This window comes from Drosophila grimshawi, unplaced genomic scaffold (genome assembly GCF_018153295.1).
Source record: "Drosophila grimshawi isolate 15287-2541.00 unplaced genomic scaffold, ASM1815329v1 contig_311, whole genome shotgun sequence".
NCBI classification, from domain to species: domain Eukaryota; kingdom Metazoa; phylum Arthropoda; class Insecta; order Diptera; family Drosophilidae; genus Drosophila; species Drosophila grimshawi.
In genome coordinates, this window is record NW_025063098.1 from 14,361,386 (window position 1) to 14,380,365 (window position 18,980).

General features: G+C 41.7%; 2 protein-coding genes and 1 long non-coding RNA gene across 3 annotated transcripts in view; all 3 read right to left on the bottom strand.

Moving 5' to 3' along the window:
* Positions 1-248: 248 nt before the first annotated feature.
* Positions 249-1,471, bottom strand: LOC6570392 (bromodomain-containing protein bet-1). Its single transcript, XM_001996605.2, has one exon. The coding sequence runs from the start codon at positions 1,435-1,437 to the stop codon at positions 295-297; it is 1,143 nt and encodes a 380-aa protein (XP_001996641.1). The 5' UTR covers positions 1,438-1,471; the 3' UTR covers positions 249-294.
* Positions 1,472-4,167: 2,696 nt separating this feature from the next.
* On the bottom strand, positions 4,168-7,556 carry LOC6567261 (lachesin). Its single transcript, XM_001994240.3, has 10 exons — positions 7,423-7,556; positions 7,189-7,307; positions 7,013-7,113; positions 6,082-6,188; positions 5,847-6,020; positions 5,650-5,778; positions 5,390-5,579; positions 5,148-5,296; positions 4,991-5,050; positions 4,168-4,875 (listed from the first exon to the last, which is right to left on the bottom strand). Exons 1-10 carry the CDS (start codon positions 7,505-7,507, stop codon positions 4,754-4,756), a joined length of 1,236 nt encoding a protein of 411 aa, XP_001994276.1. The 5' UTR covers positions 7,508-7,556; the 3' UTR covers positions 4,168-4,753.
* A 17-nt stretch (positions 7,557-7,573) lies between these two features.
* The window catches only part of LOC122322527, a 41,339-nt gene continuing 29,932 nt past the window's right edge, over positions 7,574-18,980 (bottom strand). Inside the window, exon 3 of the long non-coding RNA XR_006246676.1 lies at positions 7,574-7,846. This is a non-coding gene — a long non-coding RNA (uncharacterized LOC122322527). The remainder of the gene's footprint in view (positions 7,847-18,980) is intronic.

Here is an 18,980-nt window from a genome sequence, read left to right on the forward strand (position 1 = left end):
ACTGTTAAATACTATCGAGTTTCAAAGAGGCAATAATGAAATCATAATTGTCTTGGGCGTGCATCACTTTTGCTTGAATATTCTGACTATAATTTCTGCATTTTACATAATATAAACGTCCCGCTAGCTGGCAATTCCAATTGAACAAAACTCAAAATGGTAATGTTAACCAAGTGCAGTAATGTTAACTAAGGCGACACCTGGCGTAATTTTATGTAAGCGGCTAAGGCGGTTATATATTTCAAATTTCAAAAGATATATTTGCTTGTGATTTTTTGTTGCAATCTACAAACTTTAGTGTGATGAAGCGTTATTGTAATTATAAATCTTTTCGGGAACCAAGCGTCGAACTCGCTTCTTGATGACTGTTATGGATTTTCGATATTCATCCAAGCGCGACTCAATAAATTCGTTGAGGCCAAACACCGAGTCAACGACGGTTTTTACAATCGGAAAACAAGTCAAAGCATTCTGCAGCATTACTCGAATCGTCTCAACGAAATCATCGAAACTATTGAACTGATCACGATCGAGTCGATCTTTTAGGATCGCCCAATCCAGTTGCTCCACGCGATCATGATCATAGTTGGGATTCCTGGCAAAGCGACGCCACAAATCGCAACTGTTGAACACCCAGTTGAGGTGAAAGAGTTTCCGTTTGGTCAGCGATTTTAGCAGACGCTCGCTGTGATGCTTCTCGATCAAATAGTTCTGCCAGTCGAGCAAAACTCGCGAACTAACCTCCAATTTATCGGGCTCCATGTCCAGTATCGACATCGACTCATCCTCGATTTCGGCTTCGGCTTCCGCTTCGACTTCAACTTCGAATGCCACTTGGGGTTTGACTTCGGGTTCGATGACGGGCTCATATTTAACTTCGACTAGAACTTCGTGTTCGGATTCACAGTTTATTGGGATTTCGCATTGCACTTGTGGCTCAAAATACTGCGTTGACTTTTTGGGCTGGTTCTGATCGAGATGCTTCGACTTCTTTTTGCGTTTCTTTATCTCGATTTCGTTGCACATGTCGATCTTAGTCAGGTGATCGTAGAACACCCCCTTCAGCTCCTTGCCGGCCAATTGGACTGGCGACCCCTTCGGATTGTAGAGCATGCAGTTGTCGAAGATCAGCTCAAAGTCGAGCAGCGCCTCGTTGCCATCCCAATAGTAATTGTTGTGCAATCGCTGCCGTATCGTGTTCAGGTCCATCGGATGCCTGATCAGATCGTGGTAGTCTGGTATGCAGAGGGCGACTGCATCCACCGGATACCGGAAGTGGAATGACCAACTACCATTCAGCAAATGGCCCAACACCGACTTAAAGCAGTCCAGCACATTGGTTCGTCGTCCCAGTTTACCGGGCGGCGGCACAACCGGCGGCTGAACAATGCCATTCACCGGCTGAAGGTATTCCTCCTCAATATAATCAATGTCCATCTGCTTGCAGGTAAAGCTTTTGGCTACGATTCAACTTTTTTCAATTCAATTTTTTTTTGTTATTTAATATTTCGCTCGTCAAATTGCAAAGTCAATTTATTCTGACAGAGAAACGCCTATCGAATATCGAATATCGAATATTAAAATATTGTCTCATTTTTATCGTAGCCTGCTACGAAATTTTGATTATATTCGAAATTCAATTTCTCAAATTGGAATTGAGAGTAATTGCCATTATCTCGAGATAAAAGATTTCTTCAAACATTTATCAGTTTCTTTTGACAAAACATCTAAAAATCAACTTTCATGTTTTCTCCGTCAAATAAATAAATCTCTTTATAATATTCAGAAATGTTTGGTTTGAGAATATTATTCTATTATTTAAAATGTACGCGATAACTGCACTACTTTTGGCTGTTTAAAGAGTGTGATTTCAGCTGAAAGCACATTTGAGTCAGAGTATTGCCTGCAACCAGCCTGTGCAACACACACTCCACGTCACTTTCGATGTTGTTCTTCCCAAAATGTCGGGCAAAATGTTGAATAACTTTGACAAGCACTTGACTAACTTGACTCGTCGACCCCAGCTCCAAAGGCAGATACAGATACAGAGAGAGAGAGAGAGAGAGAGAGAGCTAGAGAGAGGGAGACAGATGGAGAGGGGGCAAGCAGTGAGTTGCACTTGAGCATGAGTTTCCAGTGTTTGCAAAACTGTCAAACATATTCAATGTTAAGGCTTTCAGTGTCTGCAGCTGCACATTAATAGTGATCGGTCCACACCAATAATTTGCCCGATTTTCACTAATGTCTTTGTCAAAGTTCATTTTAGTTGACAAGAAGTTTGTATGCTTAAAGTGCTATGTGACAGGCAGAAGGAAGCAGGTCCGATTAGATAATGTGTTTATATTCTAATCGGCAACAATAAAACTAAACATTCTCTTATACCACATGCAGAAAGAGTTTCCTCGCCAACTTACCCCTTAAACTTAAAATGTTGCATTGCAATATGGATATCTAATGTACTCTGGCAAATTATTGATCAATTATATACATTTCATTAAGATTTTGTTACCAAAACGTATAATTATATTCAACAAGTATATTATACAAGTTGAGAGCCTTATAATTTCTTTTGAAAACTCGTAATAATAAATATTACTTGATTAAATGCAATATCATCCTTCTATTCTCTTGCTGCAACCAATCAATTGGATACAAATATTTCATTGCAACATTGGATGCAGAAATTAAACTTCAGTTTTAGTTGGCATTTTGACAAAATTTCCGATTGTTGATTTTCTACTTGCTGCTTCCATTTCTCGAAGTGGTAGTCACTGAAAGCCATGTTGCCAAATCGACTCAGCACAAAACACGGGTCCTTCAGGCCGAGAATGATTTGAACAATGATTAGCGGCTTTATGTGACAACTTTTGAGTGCAACATGAAAGCAAACCGCTTATAAGTTGAAGGGGATAGCGCAGGAATTAAATGTAGAGCTTAAAAATAGTTGGATTGGTAATAAACGCAGTTCCTGAAACCATTCTGTGGAACTGATAATATCAATGATCTAGTTGAGCGGGACATGGCGGAAGGTCTGTTAACCCACGAGCAATACAAGTGCCATGACTATGCAGTCCCCACTCCGATCTTACATTGCATTGCGGCATCTGCACAGGAATGGAAAGGATGAGCTGACCATTAAGTGGTTAAGGGTGGCCCTGCTGCAATATGAAGGGACTCCCAATCGCGTAGAGATGTAGCCCGAATTTAGGCTGGCAGGGGTTAGTTATAAGTACGAATAAAAGCAATACTTTTTGATTGATTGAGTTCTCCCAAAGCGAGTAGCAAGATGCAGCCACAAACTTATCGGTGTTGCACTATGGCATTGGTGCCCAGTCAAAGGCAAGAGAACTTTAAAATCCGACGACAGTTGTGCTGGAAGGAAGATTATAGCTTAAATTTATACATAAGATATATTTATTGGTTTACTTTTACACCAAATTATATTCTATGCTTCTAGGCTATAAAACATCTATAATGAAAAATGTAAAGATTAAAAATCTCAAATCAAGATCAGCAATCTTAAATCGTGAATTCTGAAAGAGTAGAATGAAAACATGAGAAATACTTGGTCAAGGTTGTTCATTCGAGAATAAACAATTCGAATCAAACAATTTATGCTTGGCTTTGAATCAAGATTGATTTTATATAGATTTGATATATAGCTGAATGCTGTTTTTAGATGATTGTCTAGTCGACCAGTTTTGAGCACACTCTCTTGATTGCATGTTAAAGTCTTATAATTATACATGTAAATCCTCCATTTTGGCAGAGTGTCCTTATGGCTTACAATGGGAATAATCGCTTTGCCAGCATTGTGCTCTACATAAGTTGACAGCTTAATTCCCACTTGGCGCAACAGCAGCCCTCTCAAGTCGCTTGTTGCTCCGATGTGAAAGTTGGCGGATTCCCCACCTTCCCGGTCCTGAAACTGGGCGAACGGCCAAGCACTGGCTCCGCCCAGATCCTGTACAATATGAGCATTAAGCATGCATACGACGACAGAATCTCGCATGGCATCTGTCCTTCTGTCTTCGATTGGTTTGGCCATTTATTTAATTAAATTGCCTTTTTTAGCCTATATTCATAGGGGCTGTGCATCGATTGAAAATGGTTTGAGTGAAAAATGTGCAATTAGTTTTGCGATAATTTATTCAATAATTTTTCGTTAATTTTATTTATGCACTATTTTATAGTATTCGTGTTTAATTATACGCAATGTAACATTATGTGACATATTTTTAGGGGAATTTGGGATCGTTTTTGTGTTGGTTATTTTAGCGCCACATTCTTATCGCTATTTTCCATTTTCCATTTTGATATTTTTGTCCATATTTTATTTTTCTCCTTCTTTTTTTTTGTGGTGTCTGTGGGTGGTATGGGTATATGATACGTATGTAAATGATATATGCGCGCGGTGGGCATGTTCTGTAGGAGGGGAGAGGGATATATCTGGGGGGGTATGTAGAGATATGATGCCCACAGCGCTTTTGGCAATATGTTGCGTTTACCGATACCACATTATGAAAACAAAGATGAGAACAAAAACACAAAAAAAAAGAGAAGCGTAAACATAATCAAACTAGAAGAGATGCGCTGGCAGGGAACGTTTCAGCATCAGCATCAGCTACAGCCTGAGCTTGAGCTTGAGCGGGAGCGGGTTCGGGAGCGTAAGCGAAACAATTTGCGGTCGGCTCAAGGGCTTGGGTAACACCTGTAGGAATACTTGATTGCCGGCTCACGCTCAGTTTTGATATCACGCGCTCGATGGCCGAGGCAGCAGCAGCGGCGGCAGCAGCAGCATCATCAGCTGTGGCAGCATCAGCAGCCACGTGACAGCCCCGCTAGCGGCCACATTACGCGCCGCCTCCTCCAGACCTGCAACCAAAAAACACAAAAAAAATAAAATAAAATACACACAACAAAAATTCAGAGTCAATGCTTTGTCCCTGAACATTGGGTGGGCAATAACAATTGTGTTTTGGAAACTTACCGCCAACGAAATTGAGATGTTCATCGTTTATGGACGAGGCGCCTGGATGTAGCTTGATTTCTGTATAGAAAACGAAACAAAGCAAAGCATATGTCATGGGTCAGACATGCTGCATGCCACATGGGAGCTTTTGTTTAGCCAGATTACGCATACGCACCGTATAGCCGCAAGGTGCCCTCGGCACGCCCCAGCGAGTTTGTGCTGACACAGTGATAGGTGCCCACATCGGAGGCAGAAAAGGAACGCACCACAAGCAACATGACGCCGCGATAGCCATCGCGCTTCTCCGTTATACCATATTTGGGCCTGTGAAAGTGTAAACACGAAATGGGAAATGGGAAATGGGAAATGGTATGTCTGTAAACATGGGAAACAAGTCGCTTTAAGGAATGCTCTCACCCATCGAGAAGCATTTCGGGTCCAGGCGAGAGCGAGTCGAGACTGGATGTGGAATAGCCATTCGAGGTGCGCGCTCCCTTCAGCCAGTAGGAGACCGGTGAGGGTGATGCCTCCACCTGGCATTCCAGTTGCACATCGGAGCCAAGCGGTGTGCCAAGCAGCTGGCTGGGTGCACGCACCATGGGCGCAACTGTAAAATCACAAGAAATGTTGTAGATAAAATGGCAAAGGGAGAAAGAGAGGCAGGCAGACAGACTTACATTGCACGCTGAGCGAGACACGCTTGCTGACTGCCGGCGGCACATCATTGGAGGCAATGCACAGATAGGCGCCCATCTGGCGACGCTCCAAACGCAGCAGCCGCAACGAGGAGCCATTATACGTTTCCACTGTAAAACAGATTTCGAATTGTGCTCTCAACTCAGCAACTTAAAGGGTCCTTCCCAGTTACACTCACCTTTCATGAGCTCCCGACTGCCCGGTTTGCGTATGAGAATCATTTCGCCATCCTCGCGTCGCCAGATGACACGTGGCTGGGGGTTGCCGGTTGCCTTGCACGTCAGCGTCGCATCCTCGCCCTCCTGCACGGCCAGATCTGCGGACGAGTCCTCGTTGATGATGTCCGGCGGCACTGCAAGATACCAATATATACCTCAATCGCCATCACTCAATTGTCAAAGTTGATTTTCCACCTTGCACATCGATGCAGCCCACTTGCTTCTTCATCGGGCTCGTGTTTATCTGGCACATGTAGCAGCCCCGATCGCTTTCACGCAGCTTGCTGATCTTCAGTTTCCAGCTGATATACATAAATATATAACGAAATATCGGAATTGAATTCACAATAATGCTCTTAATATAATATAAATGGTTTTGTGTAGAAATGGTTTTTATTATAGTCTTAACAATAAGGCTCTCAACCGAAAATGTTTAAAGTAAGTCTACTTTTATATCTACAAGATTAATATAGATTTTGTAAATTTATTAATAAAGATCAAGTATTAAAACCTACTTGGAGGGAGTCGTATATTATTATTATTGGAGGGGAAGCTGCACCGCGACCTATTTGATCTATTGTGCTCCCTTCTGAGCCTATAGCTCTTCCATTAACCCGAAATCCCTTACAACCGTGAGGATCTTTGTTGGGTTGAGGTCTTCTATGTCTTTGCAATTCAAAACATGCGCCCCTAGGATGCTGAGTCTTCTTCTAGTTAAGGCGACACATTCTGATAGGATGTGCATTGAGGATTCCTCCTCTACTATATATACCCATTTTTGTTAGGCGACTTCTTAGTCTACAGTATCCTGTCAATAGACCGGTAAGTATCCTAAGGCTGGTAGAAGTATTTGCAATTATTGATCTGACTCAGATGGTAATTCTAGCTCTTCAACTCCAATCTTATAACAACATTTTGTTAATCACTTTTTAGATTAATCTAGTTCTTAACAACTCCTAGATCGAGATAATGTGAGACCGATTTGTTCATTTCATCAACATTTCTTGAGTGAATCAACACCCAAAGTGCAATTTATATTTAAAAAGGTGCAATTTATATACTAAATAAGTTATAGAATCTGATGCGATACTAAATGCGGAATCGTTTGTGCTTGCTTTGTACTCACGTGTGCACGTCCTGGTGCATAACACTGATCCTGGCGTTGTGCGTTACGACGCGTCCTTGTAGAGCGAGTACCGTTTGATCGGATGCCCGCAGCCAACCGACCTAGTGGAAAGATCATGAAGAGTGTTTAATTGTGTTATGGGTTGCAAGTTCGAGCTGAGTCAACGATTGACCTACTTTGTTCTTGCCCAGATTGCGCACGGAGCAGGCCAAAACGGCCTCACGACCAGCCGGATACGTGACATTGTTGATGAAGCCAATAAACTCCGGATCGGGATCCAGCTGCGAGTTTGACTCTATGGCCGGCACGTGGCATTAGATTGAATTAGAATTTGATTGGTTGCGGGGGGTGTGGGGTGTGGGCAGATAGAGGGGAAAATGGCAATTGGATGCACGACTATGCCTACTTACCATGATGCTGATTCTGTGGATTGCCATTGGCGCATTTGGCGACTATTATCAAAATGACAAAGAGCGGCCCTAAATGGCTCTTCATTTTGTGATTGTTGTTGTTGTTTTCGATGCTGGTTATGCTGCTGCTGTTGCTGTTGCTGCTGCTGCTGTTGTTGTTGCCGTTGTGGCCGTTGTTGTTGCGGCTTGCAGCTGACGTTTGTTATTTGCAACAGCTGTCACTCGATTCGGCTTAGTTGTTGCTGTTGTTTTTGTTGTTACTTTTGTTACTTTATGGGTATTTTTTGCTGTGACCGCCACAATTTCTATTTGCAGTTGAATTTCGATTTCGATTGCTATTTGCCGCATGCGTTGTTTGTGCAAATTGCGCAAAGGGCTGTGATTTCACATCTGCATCTGCATCACTCCCAAGTGCTGTTGACATCTGCAAAAGCGAACAACAAACACAAACAAAATGAAAAAAAATCTGAATCCCAAACAAAACATCAAAAATTGCTTCCAAATTTATTTCACAGCTCACACAAACCCACAAGCCCACATACATATACAGAGCAGCATCAGTAAATGGAGTTCAGTTTAAGTGCTGCAGCAGCAGCATCAGCAGCAGCGGCAGCAGCAGCAGTGTTGCAACAATAGCAATCAACAATAGAGCTGCTTGCGGGTTGGGGCTGTTTGGGGTGGCTGTTTGGGGTGGCTGTTTTGTGGCGCTCAGCTCTGCTAAGTTGATTATGTGCGGCGCACAGTTTTACAATTTTACGTTGGCTGCCTTTAGGCGCGGCCAATATCTGGATGGCAAGACTCCTGCTACCCACTCCGCCCAGCTCCATCTTCTTCAGCTGCCGCTCAAAGTAAAGGTAAATGCAATTTTGAACACAAACATGAATTTATGGCAATGCCAACGCCCACTGCCACCCACTATTTTATTTTATTTTTACAGCAACGGCATCCAAAACAGGCCAAGAACAAAAAAAAAAAAGTAAATAAAAGTAAAAAGGGAAAAATGAGCGAGTTTCGAGCGTCGGCAAAAGCCAAAGGTGCAAAATATGAATGTAAATATTAAAAAAGTTTCAAGACGCAAAACTAACGAGGTGTTCGCTCATTTGCAGAACCCTCAACCGTGCCCCCTCTGCCCCGTCCTCATTCCCTTTCGCATTCGCATTCCCATTCAAAGCAAATCCACTGCAGCAACACGGCTGCACTTTGACGCATCTGTAATTTAATTTCAGAGTGAAATTGAGCGCTCGACTAATACTAAATTTGCACTAAACCAGTTAGTCAGCTCCCTTGAAAGTGCACTGGGCCAGACTGTTAGAGCCGGGTCGGTGGCGGCGGAGTGGCATCGTTGCCAAATGCCTTGTAAACTTTTGACGAGAGGTGTCAATGCAAAGCCACTGGGCTAAAATACACGAAATGCCGTCAGTGGATCCCAGGCAACTTTCAGCGGCGGAAATGCGATTTGCTTATTGAATTACTTTTAGTGGAAGTGGAGCTGCCGTTGTAAAAAGTAAAAAGAGAGCCAAGTTGCAACAATGTTGCAGCTATGCAGCCAGATAGATTTATTATATTGTTCACTTACACAATATAATTCAATTGCAGCACAAAGCATTGCAGAGCTTCCACATTTTGGACAGACTTGTTTATCACTTGCAGCCCTGCTCTGAACATGATTTTAATTATATTCTTAAAACTTGTATAATCTGTATAATAAGCCCCCGATTGCCAAGAGTGGCCGTATTTACATTTTTTTGATATGTCCAACTTAGATTCTTAGCTCTTTTCCTTTCAAATCGCAACTACATCTGTTATTGTAGAATCTCACTGGAATACTTTTGTAAAGCTTAACTTTAATCAGGCTTGAAGTAACTTATCTTTATGTAGATTAAAATATATATGATAATTAATTGGTATTATAGATTTTTACATATCTTCCTGGCTTCCAAATATCTTCTATTATTATGAAAATATCTGTATTATATGAATACATATATATATATATATCTATATATAAGAAATACAATATTTCTAAAAGACATTTCTTTAAAAATACATTATTTTTATACTATACACAATTAATCAGGCATTACAACCTGGGAATTTGTAGTTATTAGGATTGTCCGATTTGCATATCTAAATTTACAGACTCAAAGACATGTAAGCAGACATGATTAAATTGATAGAACTTAAATTTAGTACACTCTGAAAAAGTATAATAAAGCTGAGACAGCAAAAACAAAGATCGTTAAGCGTTCTGCATTGGAAATGATGAGTTGGAAATTTAATAAAGGCTTAGTGCTCAAATAGTCTGGCCAATTCAAAAAATATGTTTCTATATCTGTAGAACACTATAGCCACACCCACAGGGGCTTTATATTGTATTGTTCCTAAGTGTATCTGCACATAACTTTGTAGACAATAAAAAATAAAGTAAAACAAAAAAAAAAAAAAACTGGAAAACTTTCATATTGTGCTCAGTTGCAATAAATTGTTAGTTGGAGCATAACTTGCAACAAATCGAAAACAAATCCATGCTGGAATTAAAATGTAAATTACATTTCAACTCGTCAACTCTAACTTTGGTATATATATATATATATATATTTACTTATTCTTTGCTTTCTTTCATTTTTCGATGCTTTGCAGCTGTCAGGCAAAAAACAAATTTGCATGCACACTTAAGAAACGGAATATTTAAAAATGGAGTGCCCCAGAGCCCTCCCCTGCCTTTCACTCATCCAAAATGTGCCACAGTGCGAACATAAATAAATTTGCCGTGTAAACAAAAAACATGGCGAAAAACTGCGCCAAACAAATGAAAAGTACAAACTGCAAATCAGCGCAGTTGCTGCAAGGTGGAACCAACAGCTGGCCGAGCACTGTCACTCCAACAGAGGGTGGCAGCCAGCGAGAGAGAGAGAGAGGGAGAGAGAGAAAGGTTGAGAAACAAGGTGGCAGCAACGAAAAGAGCAAAGGCGTACTAACACCAGCGCCAAAATCCTTTTCTTTTTAAGTTGCCGAGCTGGCAGAAATAGCGCCAACAGTCGTAACAAGGTGGAAGAGCTATTTGAGGCAGGCTGTAGCTTAAATACCCTGAAGAACATCACAGTTTCATTAAAATCACAATTTGTGTCAATTACAATTTGGTTATTTATAAGTAATGGCAACAATAGCAAGGCTTGCCAGAGAAATCATTTTCGGAACATTTGCATCGGTTTCCCCACACATCAATACCAAAATTCACACAGCTCGAGGGATTGAAATCTGGATTCAGAAACAGAAACTTAATTTAATGGATTGGTTCTCTTATTATCCTTATCTCAATATAATTAATGACATGAAAATGAAAATGAAATGAGTTGGAGAAGCAATTTCAAGACATAAAGTAATTAATAGTAACAATTATACAAATGGCAATTTTACATTTTAATATCCCCAGTTTTATTATATCCTTTATTTTATTTGTAGTTTTAAATATTAAATTAATTAATCATTTTTAATTCTATATCTATTAATTTGTTACTTTCTTATTTCAGTTTAAAATTATCATTTCCTAAAACATTTTTCGTTCTCGTTAAACAAATAAATAAATGTGATTCCCTTGCTGAAAGAATTTTAACTGTTATATCTAAGAATGGTGGTTCCAAATATTCCGAAACATTATTAAAAATTGTAAATTAAGCTGGCCCAGGTTAGATGGTTTTATAAGTGACACATTCATAGAGATAACTGAATATAAGAACATATTAAATAAACATTATGAACAGGAAAAAGAGATGACGCCTCGTTCAATGTGTGGCAAACTAAACGATGAAATTATCATATCCTTCGCAAGAGTATTGCAACAACAACAACAACAACAAGCACAACAAACACTTGAGCTACAAGCGTCAGCAGGAGTTGCTGACTGACAGTCAGGCAGCGAGGTCCTGCAAAACGGCTCCAAGTGCCAGCAATGCCAACATCTATGTCTCAAATGCTGACGTCGTGTGCTGTTAAGGCGCGATGATGGGAGCATCAAGAGTCGAAGCTGGAGCAGGAGCTGGTAGCTGGCAGCTGGGAACGGGGAGCTGTGAGCTGTGGGCTGTCAGTGGGAGCAGTAATGGCGGGTCAGCAGACGGTAAACGGTTAAATGTCAAACGGTAAATGACCGTCGCTGCTAAGCGACAAAGCAATTTGACTTAAAAGTGCTGAGCACTGAATGCTGATTCTCGCTCAGCGCCAGAATGATGACGTTGTTGTCGCGTGGAGTCGCGTGGAGTCGCGCTGCGTCCTCGACGTGGACGAGGACGTGAACGTGGGTGTGTCAGCCAAATGACTAAGGTCTTTGGTAACAACACAGCCAGCAAATGAACAGGCGGCACAGCGGCCTTAAAGGATCAGGCTTAAGCTCATTTATTTAAATTAAAACAAACACTGCAGGCTAAAAAGGCACAATGGAGTGAGCAGGGGGGCGGGGGACTCGGCTGGGTTGAAGTAAGCGGCTGGGAGAGGTGGCAACTGGGAGAACTTCTTCATACGACACGACTGAGTGCATACAGCTACACACATATAAATTGTGTGTGTGTGTGTGCTTTGAGTTTGCCTGCAAGGCGAAGCAGCAGCATATGCTGCGTGTGTGTGTGTGTTGTGTGGGTGTGCTTCTTACTGCCAGAGAACTTTGGCAACGTTTCGGAATGCCAACAAGCTGGCTTTAGTCGCCTTTCTGCCATTGTCCTTTGTCCTTGTCCGTTTGCCCTGTCTGCCTGCCTGCCTGTCTGCCTGTCATTTGTCCACTACACAAACAGGGCAAATTGTTTGCAATAATGCCCCTCCCAAGTGAGCCGCTGCCACACATCCGCCTTACGCTCTCCAGGCGCCAGCAGCCACGCCCATTATGAGATGACTGCTGCAGGTGCCCAACTCTATCCATCACAGCGCTTGCCCCTAGCTTGCCCCTGGCGCTAATGAATTTCACTGCCAATTGCACAAAGTGCAACATTAGCAACAACAACACCAACAAATGACAACAATTGTGCCAGCAACAATAACAATAACACTAACAAGTGCAATAAATAGCGATGCAAAGTTTAAGTAGAATATCACAAAATGAAAATGTTAATTGTTTGCTTCATTTTTTGTTTTATTTTTAGTACTTTATTCATTGCATACTCTGTGCCAATAAAATATGCATGATGAGATAGTGAGAAATATCGTATATGTATATATATATATATGTATATTGATCTGTATCCTCAATGATCAAAGATTTTTATTGCGCGTCTAAAGAATTTAATGGACTCATTTTAAAAGGAACTTGATGCACAGCAAACTCCACATAAAATATTGAACTCTGAAAAATGTCTGAAAAGTGTGTCCCAATTTAAAAACCAACATAATATGAAATGCCGTTGTTTTTTACAAATGCATGTTAAAAAGAAGAAAAATCGACAATAAAAAGAACGAGGATTTCAAGATTTCAAGTTAACTAAATACTTAATTGATTTATAATAAAGAAAACCCAAGCTACAAATTCGTTTGTAAAGGAAATGGTTTTATTTGCAGTAAAGTAATATAATTTAGAATATATTTGACTGCAATTTCATAGGGTATCTCATGGTCGTGCACTATTAGCGGCCAATCTTCCAACTTGTTTTGTTTTATTTGTGTTCGGCAAAACTTTTTGCAGAATTGTTCAATGGGATTTTTTATTGCAATCGGCGAAAGTTTTTTATGTGGCGCCATTAGTAGCCAATTATTGGCGACTTTTTACGCTCGAAGGCACCACGCTAAGCATCCTGGCTACTGGCTGCTGGGCGAGACTGGTCTCCAATTGACTGGTCTAGACTCGGTTTACTGGCAGCCTGCAAGCCAATTTATAATCGATGTCAGCGGCTTCAAACTATTTGACTGAGTGCATTAAAAAGTTCAATAATGAGCTACTAATAACTCAATTTCAACAAAACGGCCAAAAAGCGAGGCGCTAATTAAAACTGCCTGTCAGAGTGTATAATGTTTAATGTCGAGCGTGCAAGGATGCGGGGGTGCATGTGGGGCAGGGTAGAATTGGAAACGTTGGTGCAAAGAGTGCGACGTTGCATTTTAGCTTAATTAAACATTGGCGCCTCACTTTTAATTGATTGTGAACAAACTGAAAGCAGACAGCGCTGAGCGAATGACAGCTGAATAGAGATAGACAGACAGACAGACAGAGAGACAGAGAGAGAGAGAGAGAGAGAGAGGGAGAGAGTGGGCATGATGTAAATAAACAATTTAACTAAATGCGCCGCAAAGTAGGCAACGCACATTCAGAGCCGCTGCAGTCGCTGCCTGTTGGCTGCTGCTTGCTGCTTGCCACAAAAGCCTTCAGCTTTAGACGCGGCATGGAAATGATGCTTGCAAAGTGTAAATGTAAACACAGCTCAGAGCAACAAAAGGCCGGCAAGGCGTCGAGCACGAACAATGCGTAGAACCGAATGAATGAAAATGCCAAATGGCAAATGGTAGTGGTAGTGGTACTGGTAGTGGTACTGGTAGTGGCAGTGGCAGTGGCACGAGCTGCACGTCTGAATGAATGAATAGCAATGGCAATGATTGTAGGTTAGGTTTTCACACGATGCGGCAGGTTGAGCTCTCCCCCAACAACAACAATCATATTGTATGTGTGCTGGTGTGCTGGTGTGTGTGTGTGTGTGTGAGTGCAGGCACAATTGTGATAATTGCCGTTGTCTCACACCATTTTTTTTGCCAACGCCAGCGGGTCGTGAAATGATGACAAGCAAAAGCTCTTCCGTTGCCTCTGTTGTTTGGCTGCCACTCGTAGGCATATAGCATTTAAATGCTTGCCCCTCAACGCACCTCCCCACGCTGTTTATTTTACAATTTCATTGTTTACATTTATGTTCTCTACGTGTGTGTGTGTGTGTGTGTGCCTGTCTCATCTGTCGCAGCTATACAAGCATGTATGTGCCTCAACATTTTTTACCTTGCTTCTTTGCCCCTTTGGCTTTCTATTTGTATTTTCTTTCGTTTTTGGCGCTTTCTCAACTTTTTTCGCGCACAATTTGCATGCGAATTTGCCGCTGTCTGTTTTTGCCCGAAAACTTTGCCCCGTTCTGCAAATCCCGCCTCCCATTCTTGCCCCTCATTCCTTCGCTGTCCGTCTTTACGTTTGTCCAACCATTTGCTGTCCTCCGGCCTCATGCGCGTGCCTTTTACTGCACGACTGCCACTTGGCAGTTGGCTGCCTGCCCCTTCCAATGTCGCCTTCCCTTCGAACCGAACCGAACTGAACCGAACCCCCATCCCCTCCTTCAATCCGGGCGTCTGCGTTGCCACCGCTTTGGTTTTGTGCAGTTTTTTCCTTCATTTTTTATGCGCCGTTAACAACTTTTGCTCGGTTTACTTTTTCCGTGTTGGGCGACGTCGCCGGCGCTGCTTCTTTCAACTTTAATTGTTGTTGCATGTCCTTTTGCGCACTCCTCGACGGCGTCGGCGGCGTCGTCGTCGTCGTCGTCATAGTCCTCCTCATCATAGCTGTTACTTTGTTGTTGTTGTTGTTTTTGTTTTTCTGGCGTAAATTGTACGCCTCACGTTTTTACGCCTGCAGGCAAAGGAGCCCTATCTACATGTGTGTGTGTGTGTGTGTGTGTGTGTGTGTGTGTGCTGGAATATGTGTGTGCGTGTGTATGCCTGTGGCGGCGGAAGTGTGAAACTGAAATTGAGCAACTAAAGGACTAAAAGACTCTGCCAGTTGCCTACTTGCCACGACCGCACACTGGCTTTAAATAAGCTTAACTAAATGTAAATAAATATTTGATTTAATTGAGAGTAAAAAACAAATTTCAATTCTTATTTTAATAAATAACACAAATAATAAAATTGTGGCACATTTAAGCAGTTTTACAAAAATAATATCAAAGATATAACAAATATAACATAAAATATTTATACGAACTAATTTTATAGATTGTCACATAATTTTGTAAGCCCAAAATAAATTATTAGAAGCTTGTAAATTAAGAATTTACTTCGCCAACATATTAAATTTCATGATTATGGAGAGGTCTTCAAACATTTTCCAAATATTCCTCAATTTTTAACAGCTTTTACATATAAATATATTTTTAAAATGCTTTAAAGTATATATCAGGCGATTGACAATTACTTCGACCAACTAAAAGCATTTTTATAATTCCAATACAAAGTTTGCACATTGCCCAGCGAAAGCTGATAAGAATTGAAATTTCAGCAAACCTCTTTTGGCCCAAGTTTCGCATGTGTTCGAACCAGTGTGCATGGCCTGTGCAGTCGTGTTCATTGCCAACGTCTGTTACTGTTAAATGTGCGTGCGTGTAAGTATCTGTGCGAGGGTGTGAGGGTGTGAGGGTGCGAGGGTGAGCCTGGGTGCATGTGCTCGACTTTATTTGGTTTTGCGTAGCACTTGGCATTTATTTGCCCACACCGAGACATGAGGCTGCTCCCTCTCTCCCCCCTGCACCACTCTCCATCTCAGCCATCGCCTCGAACGAGCAAAAAACTTCGTTTGCTGTTTTTTTTTTTTTATTTAGGGGCTGAAAAAAGTTGGTTTCGAAATAGCTTTAGGGAGTTTGTAAAACGCATTGTGCTGAACGCTTTCAGCAATAGCTCCATTGAACTGGGCACGCGTATATTTCCTTTGCTTTCATACACATCTGCACGCATGTAAGGCGGGGTGGAGGGGTTGGAGACTACTGGCAATAAGATAACCCATATGGTTTTTTATAGAGAGAGAGAGAGAGAGAGAGAGAGAGGGGTCTCCATTTGTTTGACATGTGTTATCTAATAGTCATGATTGCTCAATCATTGCCCAAATATCATTATAATTGAAAGCTACTCGTAAAGGATTGTGCGAGACGATTGCATACATTTACTGTTAATACATATAAGATGACAGTTTTGTAGCAATAAAAAAGGAACAGTTTATATATATAATTTTGCTCAGTTTTAAAGGGGAGCGCACTGTTTTTGTTTAGCTTTAAAAATGCTTAACAATTGCTGGTTTGTAATTGCTGCTGCTTGCTGCATTCGTTACCATAATTGCTGTTGGCTTAATTTCAACTGCCGACTTCCGGACCGGCAACTTCAACTTCTTCTGCTTTTGCAGGCAGCTTCAGACAAACCAAGCAACGACAACGACGACGACAACAAGAAAACCCATTTGACTTACAGTCTTTCCATGTGAATGTTGCATGTATATGGGTATGTGTGTGTGTGTGTGTGTGTGTGCAATTGTGTTGCTCATTTGGTTGGCATTCTTTGCCTGCCTCCTTGGCCAAAGCGAACTGCTGAAAGACTGCTGCAGCAGACTCGTTTTCAGCTGCGGCTGCTTTTGTTACTTTTATTGTTGGCTTCTGCTGGTCGTTTCCTCGTCCGGGCTGCCATTTGCTCGCTTTGAGTGCTCTCTCTCTTTGTGTGTGTGCTCATGTGTGTGTTGGGTTGGTGTGCATATATCCTGGCTGCTGACTCCTTGCCTCGTATGTGGATTTGGCTTCGTTGTCCGCTGTCCATCGTCTTAAAACTGGGGGCCTCTTCTTTGTCCACCAACAGCACCTTTCCTAGCCAGGAGCGTTGAATGCTCATCAACGCCACATTTGCGTGCTCCGATTACTGGAAACCCCTCCTCCCCCTCCACCACCTCCCCCTACCCCCTTGCCAATCTTGATCCTTGTGCTTTGTGGTCCTGCCCCATATCCAGGTCCGCCTATGTCCACATGCATTTCAACTGCGCATTTGCCTGCTCGCTTGAGCACCAATTCAGCTGTGCATTGGCCTTCCCTCTCCGCTGGGGGGCTCACCCCTGTCCTGCCAATCCGTCGCCACCACCCAGCTGCCTATGGGTCTGCTTGTTTGCACTGTCTTCCCTCAGCTCTCCTGGGCTGCGTCTCCAGCCTGTTGTTTGCATAAATGACTGCGCCTGTGTATTTGGCATGACTCTTGAATTAATTTTGCAACATTTTAAATTGAGCGCAATTAATTGCAAAAATGTTTTATTTTTACCCACTTGCACTCGTTTTACTACACACACACACACACACACACACACACACACACATGTGCATTTCACTGCATATATGCTTATTTATGCATATGTGTGTGTGTGTGTGTGTTTGGGGTTTCTGAATGGGCTGCTGTGCATTTTTTTAGTTGCATTCCCTGCTGTTGCTGTTGCTGCTGCTTTTTGTGTGCAAGTGCGAACACGCGCATTCAAGCATATGCACGTCGGCCAAGTCCTGCTACACTGTATGCATACCCAGCCAAACACCCACACATCTGCTTCACCATACATATATACATATATACATACACATCTATATGTGTGTGTGCATATAAATTTTTGAATGTGCGTGTCTGTGTGAGTGGCGCTTTTTGTGGCACCATCGTTTGGGCATGTTGCCTTTTTGCATTTCTTTTCCTCTTTTATGCATTGCTTTTATCGCGTTTCCCATGCTTCTTGCATACATTCACATCTACGTTCACTTACCCGCTGGCACACACGCAGACACACACACACACACACACACGCACACTTGCAACACTCGTAGCCTAAAAGTATGCAGCATTCATTGAAAGGCTTTTACATGACACACTCTACGCTTTACTATGCCTGTCTGTTTTACATATTTCACTTCTTTTTTTTGTTGCCATTTGGTTGCCATTTCTGTTGTATTTATTGTTGTTGCTGCTGCTGTTGTTGTTGTTTCTGTTGCTATTTCTGTTAATTTTGGGTCGCTTTTGTTGCATTTTTGCCATTTTGCCATTTTGCTGCCTAGCGTGTCGTGCAACGCATTTCATTTCGGTCTCACTTTACAGCTGCCGCACTCGACTCACTGAGTGTGTGAGTGTGTGTGTGTTGATGTGCAGCTTCGCTTATTTATATCCAATTGTTCATTTGTCTTTGGTTTATGTTACGCATACGTCATGTTTGCCCATATTTTATATTTTATATGTATTATAGTAGCACGACTCGCTTCAACGGCTTCTGTTAGTGTGTCTGTGTGTGTGTGTGTGTGTGTGTGGCATTTACAATCAGAGTGGTGGGCCACAAATGCAAAATGTTTTTCCTTGTATTTATTATGTTTTCAGATCTCCTTTATAAATTAAATGTGTCAGCATTTGATTCCTTTTTTTTTGCTCCATTGCACAAAATAACATTTCGTTCAGGCGTGCATTGAAAATGCTTTTATTTTGGCTGCTCGCCAATGCTGCATGCTTAATTGCTGCAAAAATACCTATACGCACATAATTATAGGGAATTCGAATTACACTTGCACAGCTGTGTCGTTTAACCTGATATTTTAGTTGCTGCGGCAATTTTATCTGCTCTCAACTCTCAATTAGGAATATTTTAAAATTTCCGTGTACAAAATGTGTTGTTGTTGGAAATAACTGTATTTGCCTATGTACACCGCAGCTTGTCACCCGTTTTGTAGTCTTAGTCTGTTGTTGCCTGCGAGCAACGGTAATTGTAAGTTCCTTATGATCAAGACCTTCTTCGATGCTATGTTTAAGCTACTTTCATGAAGTAAGAGTCAGTCGCTTTTGGT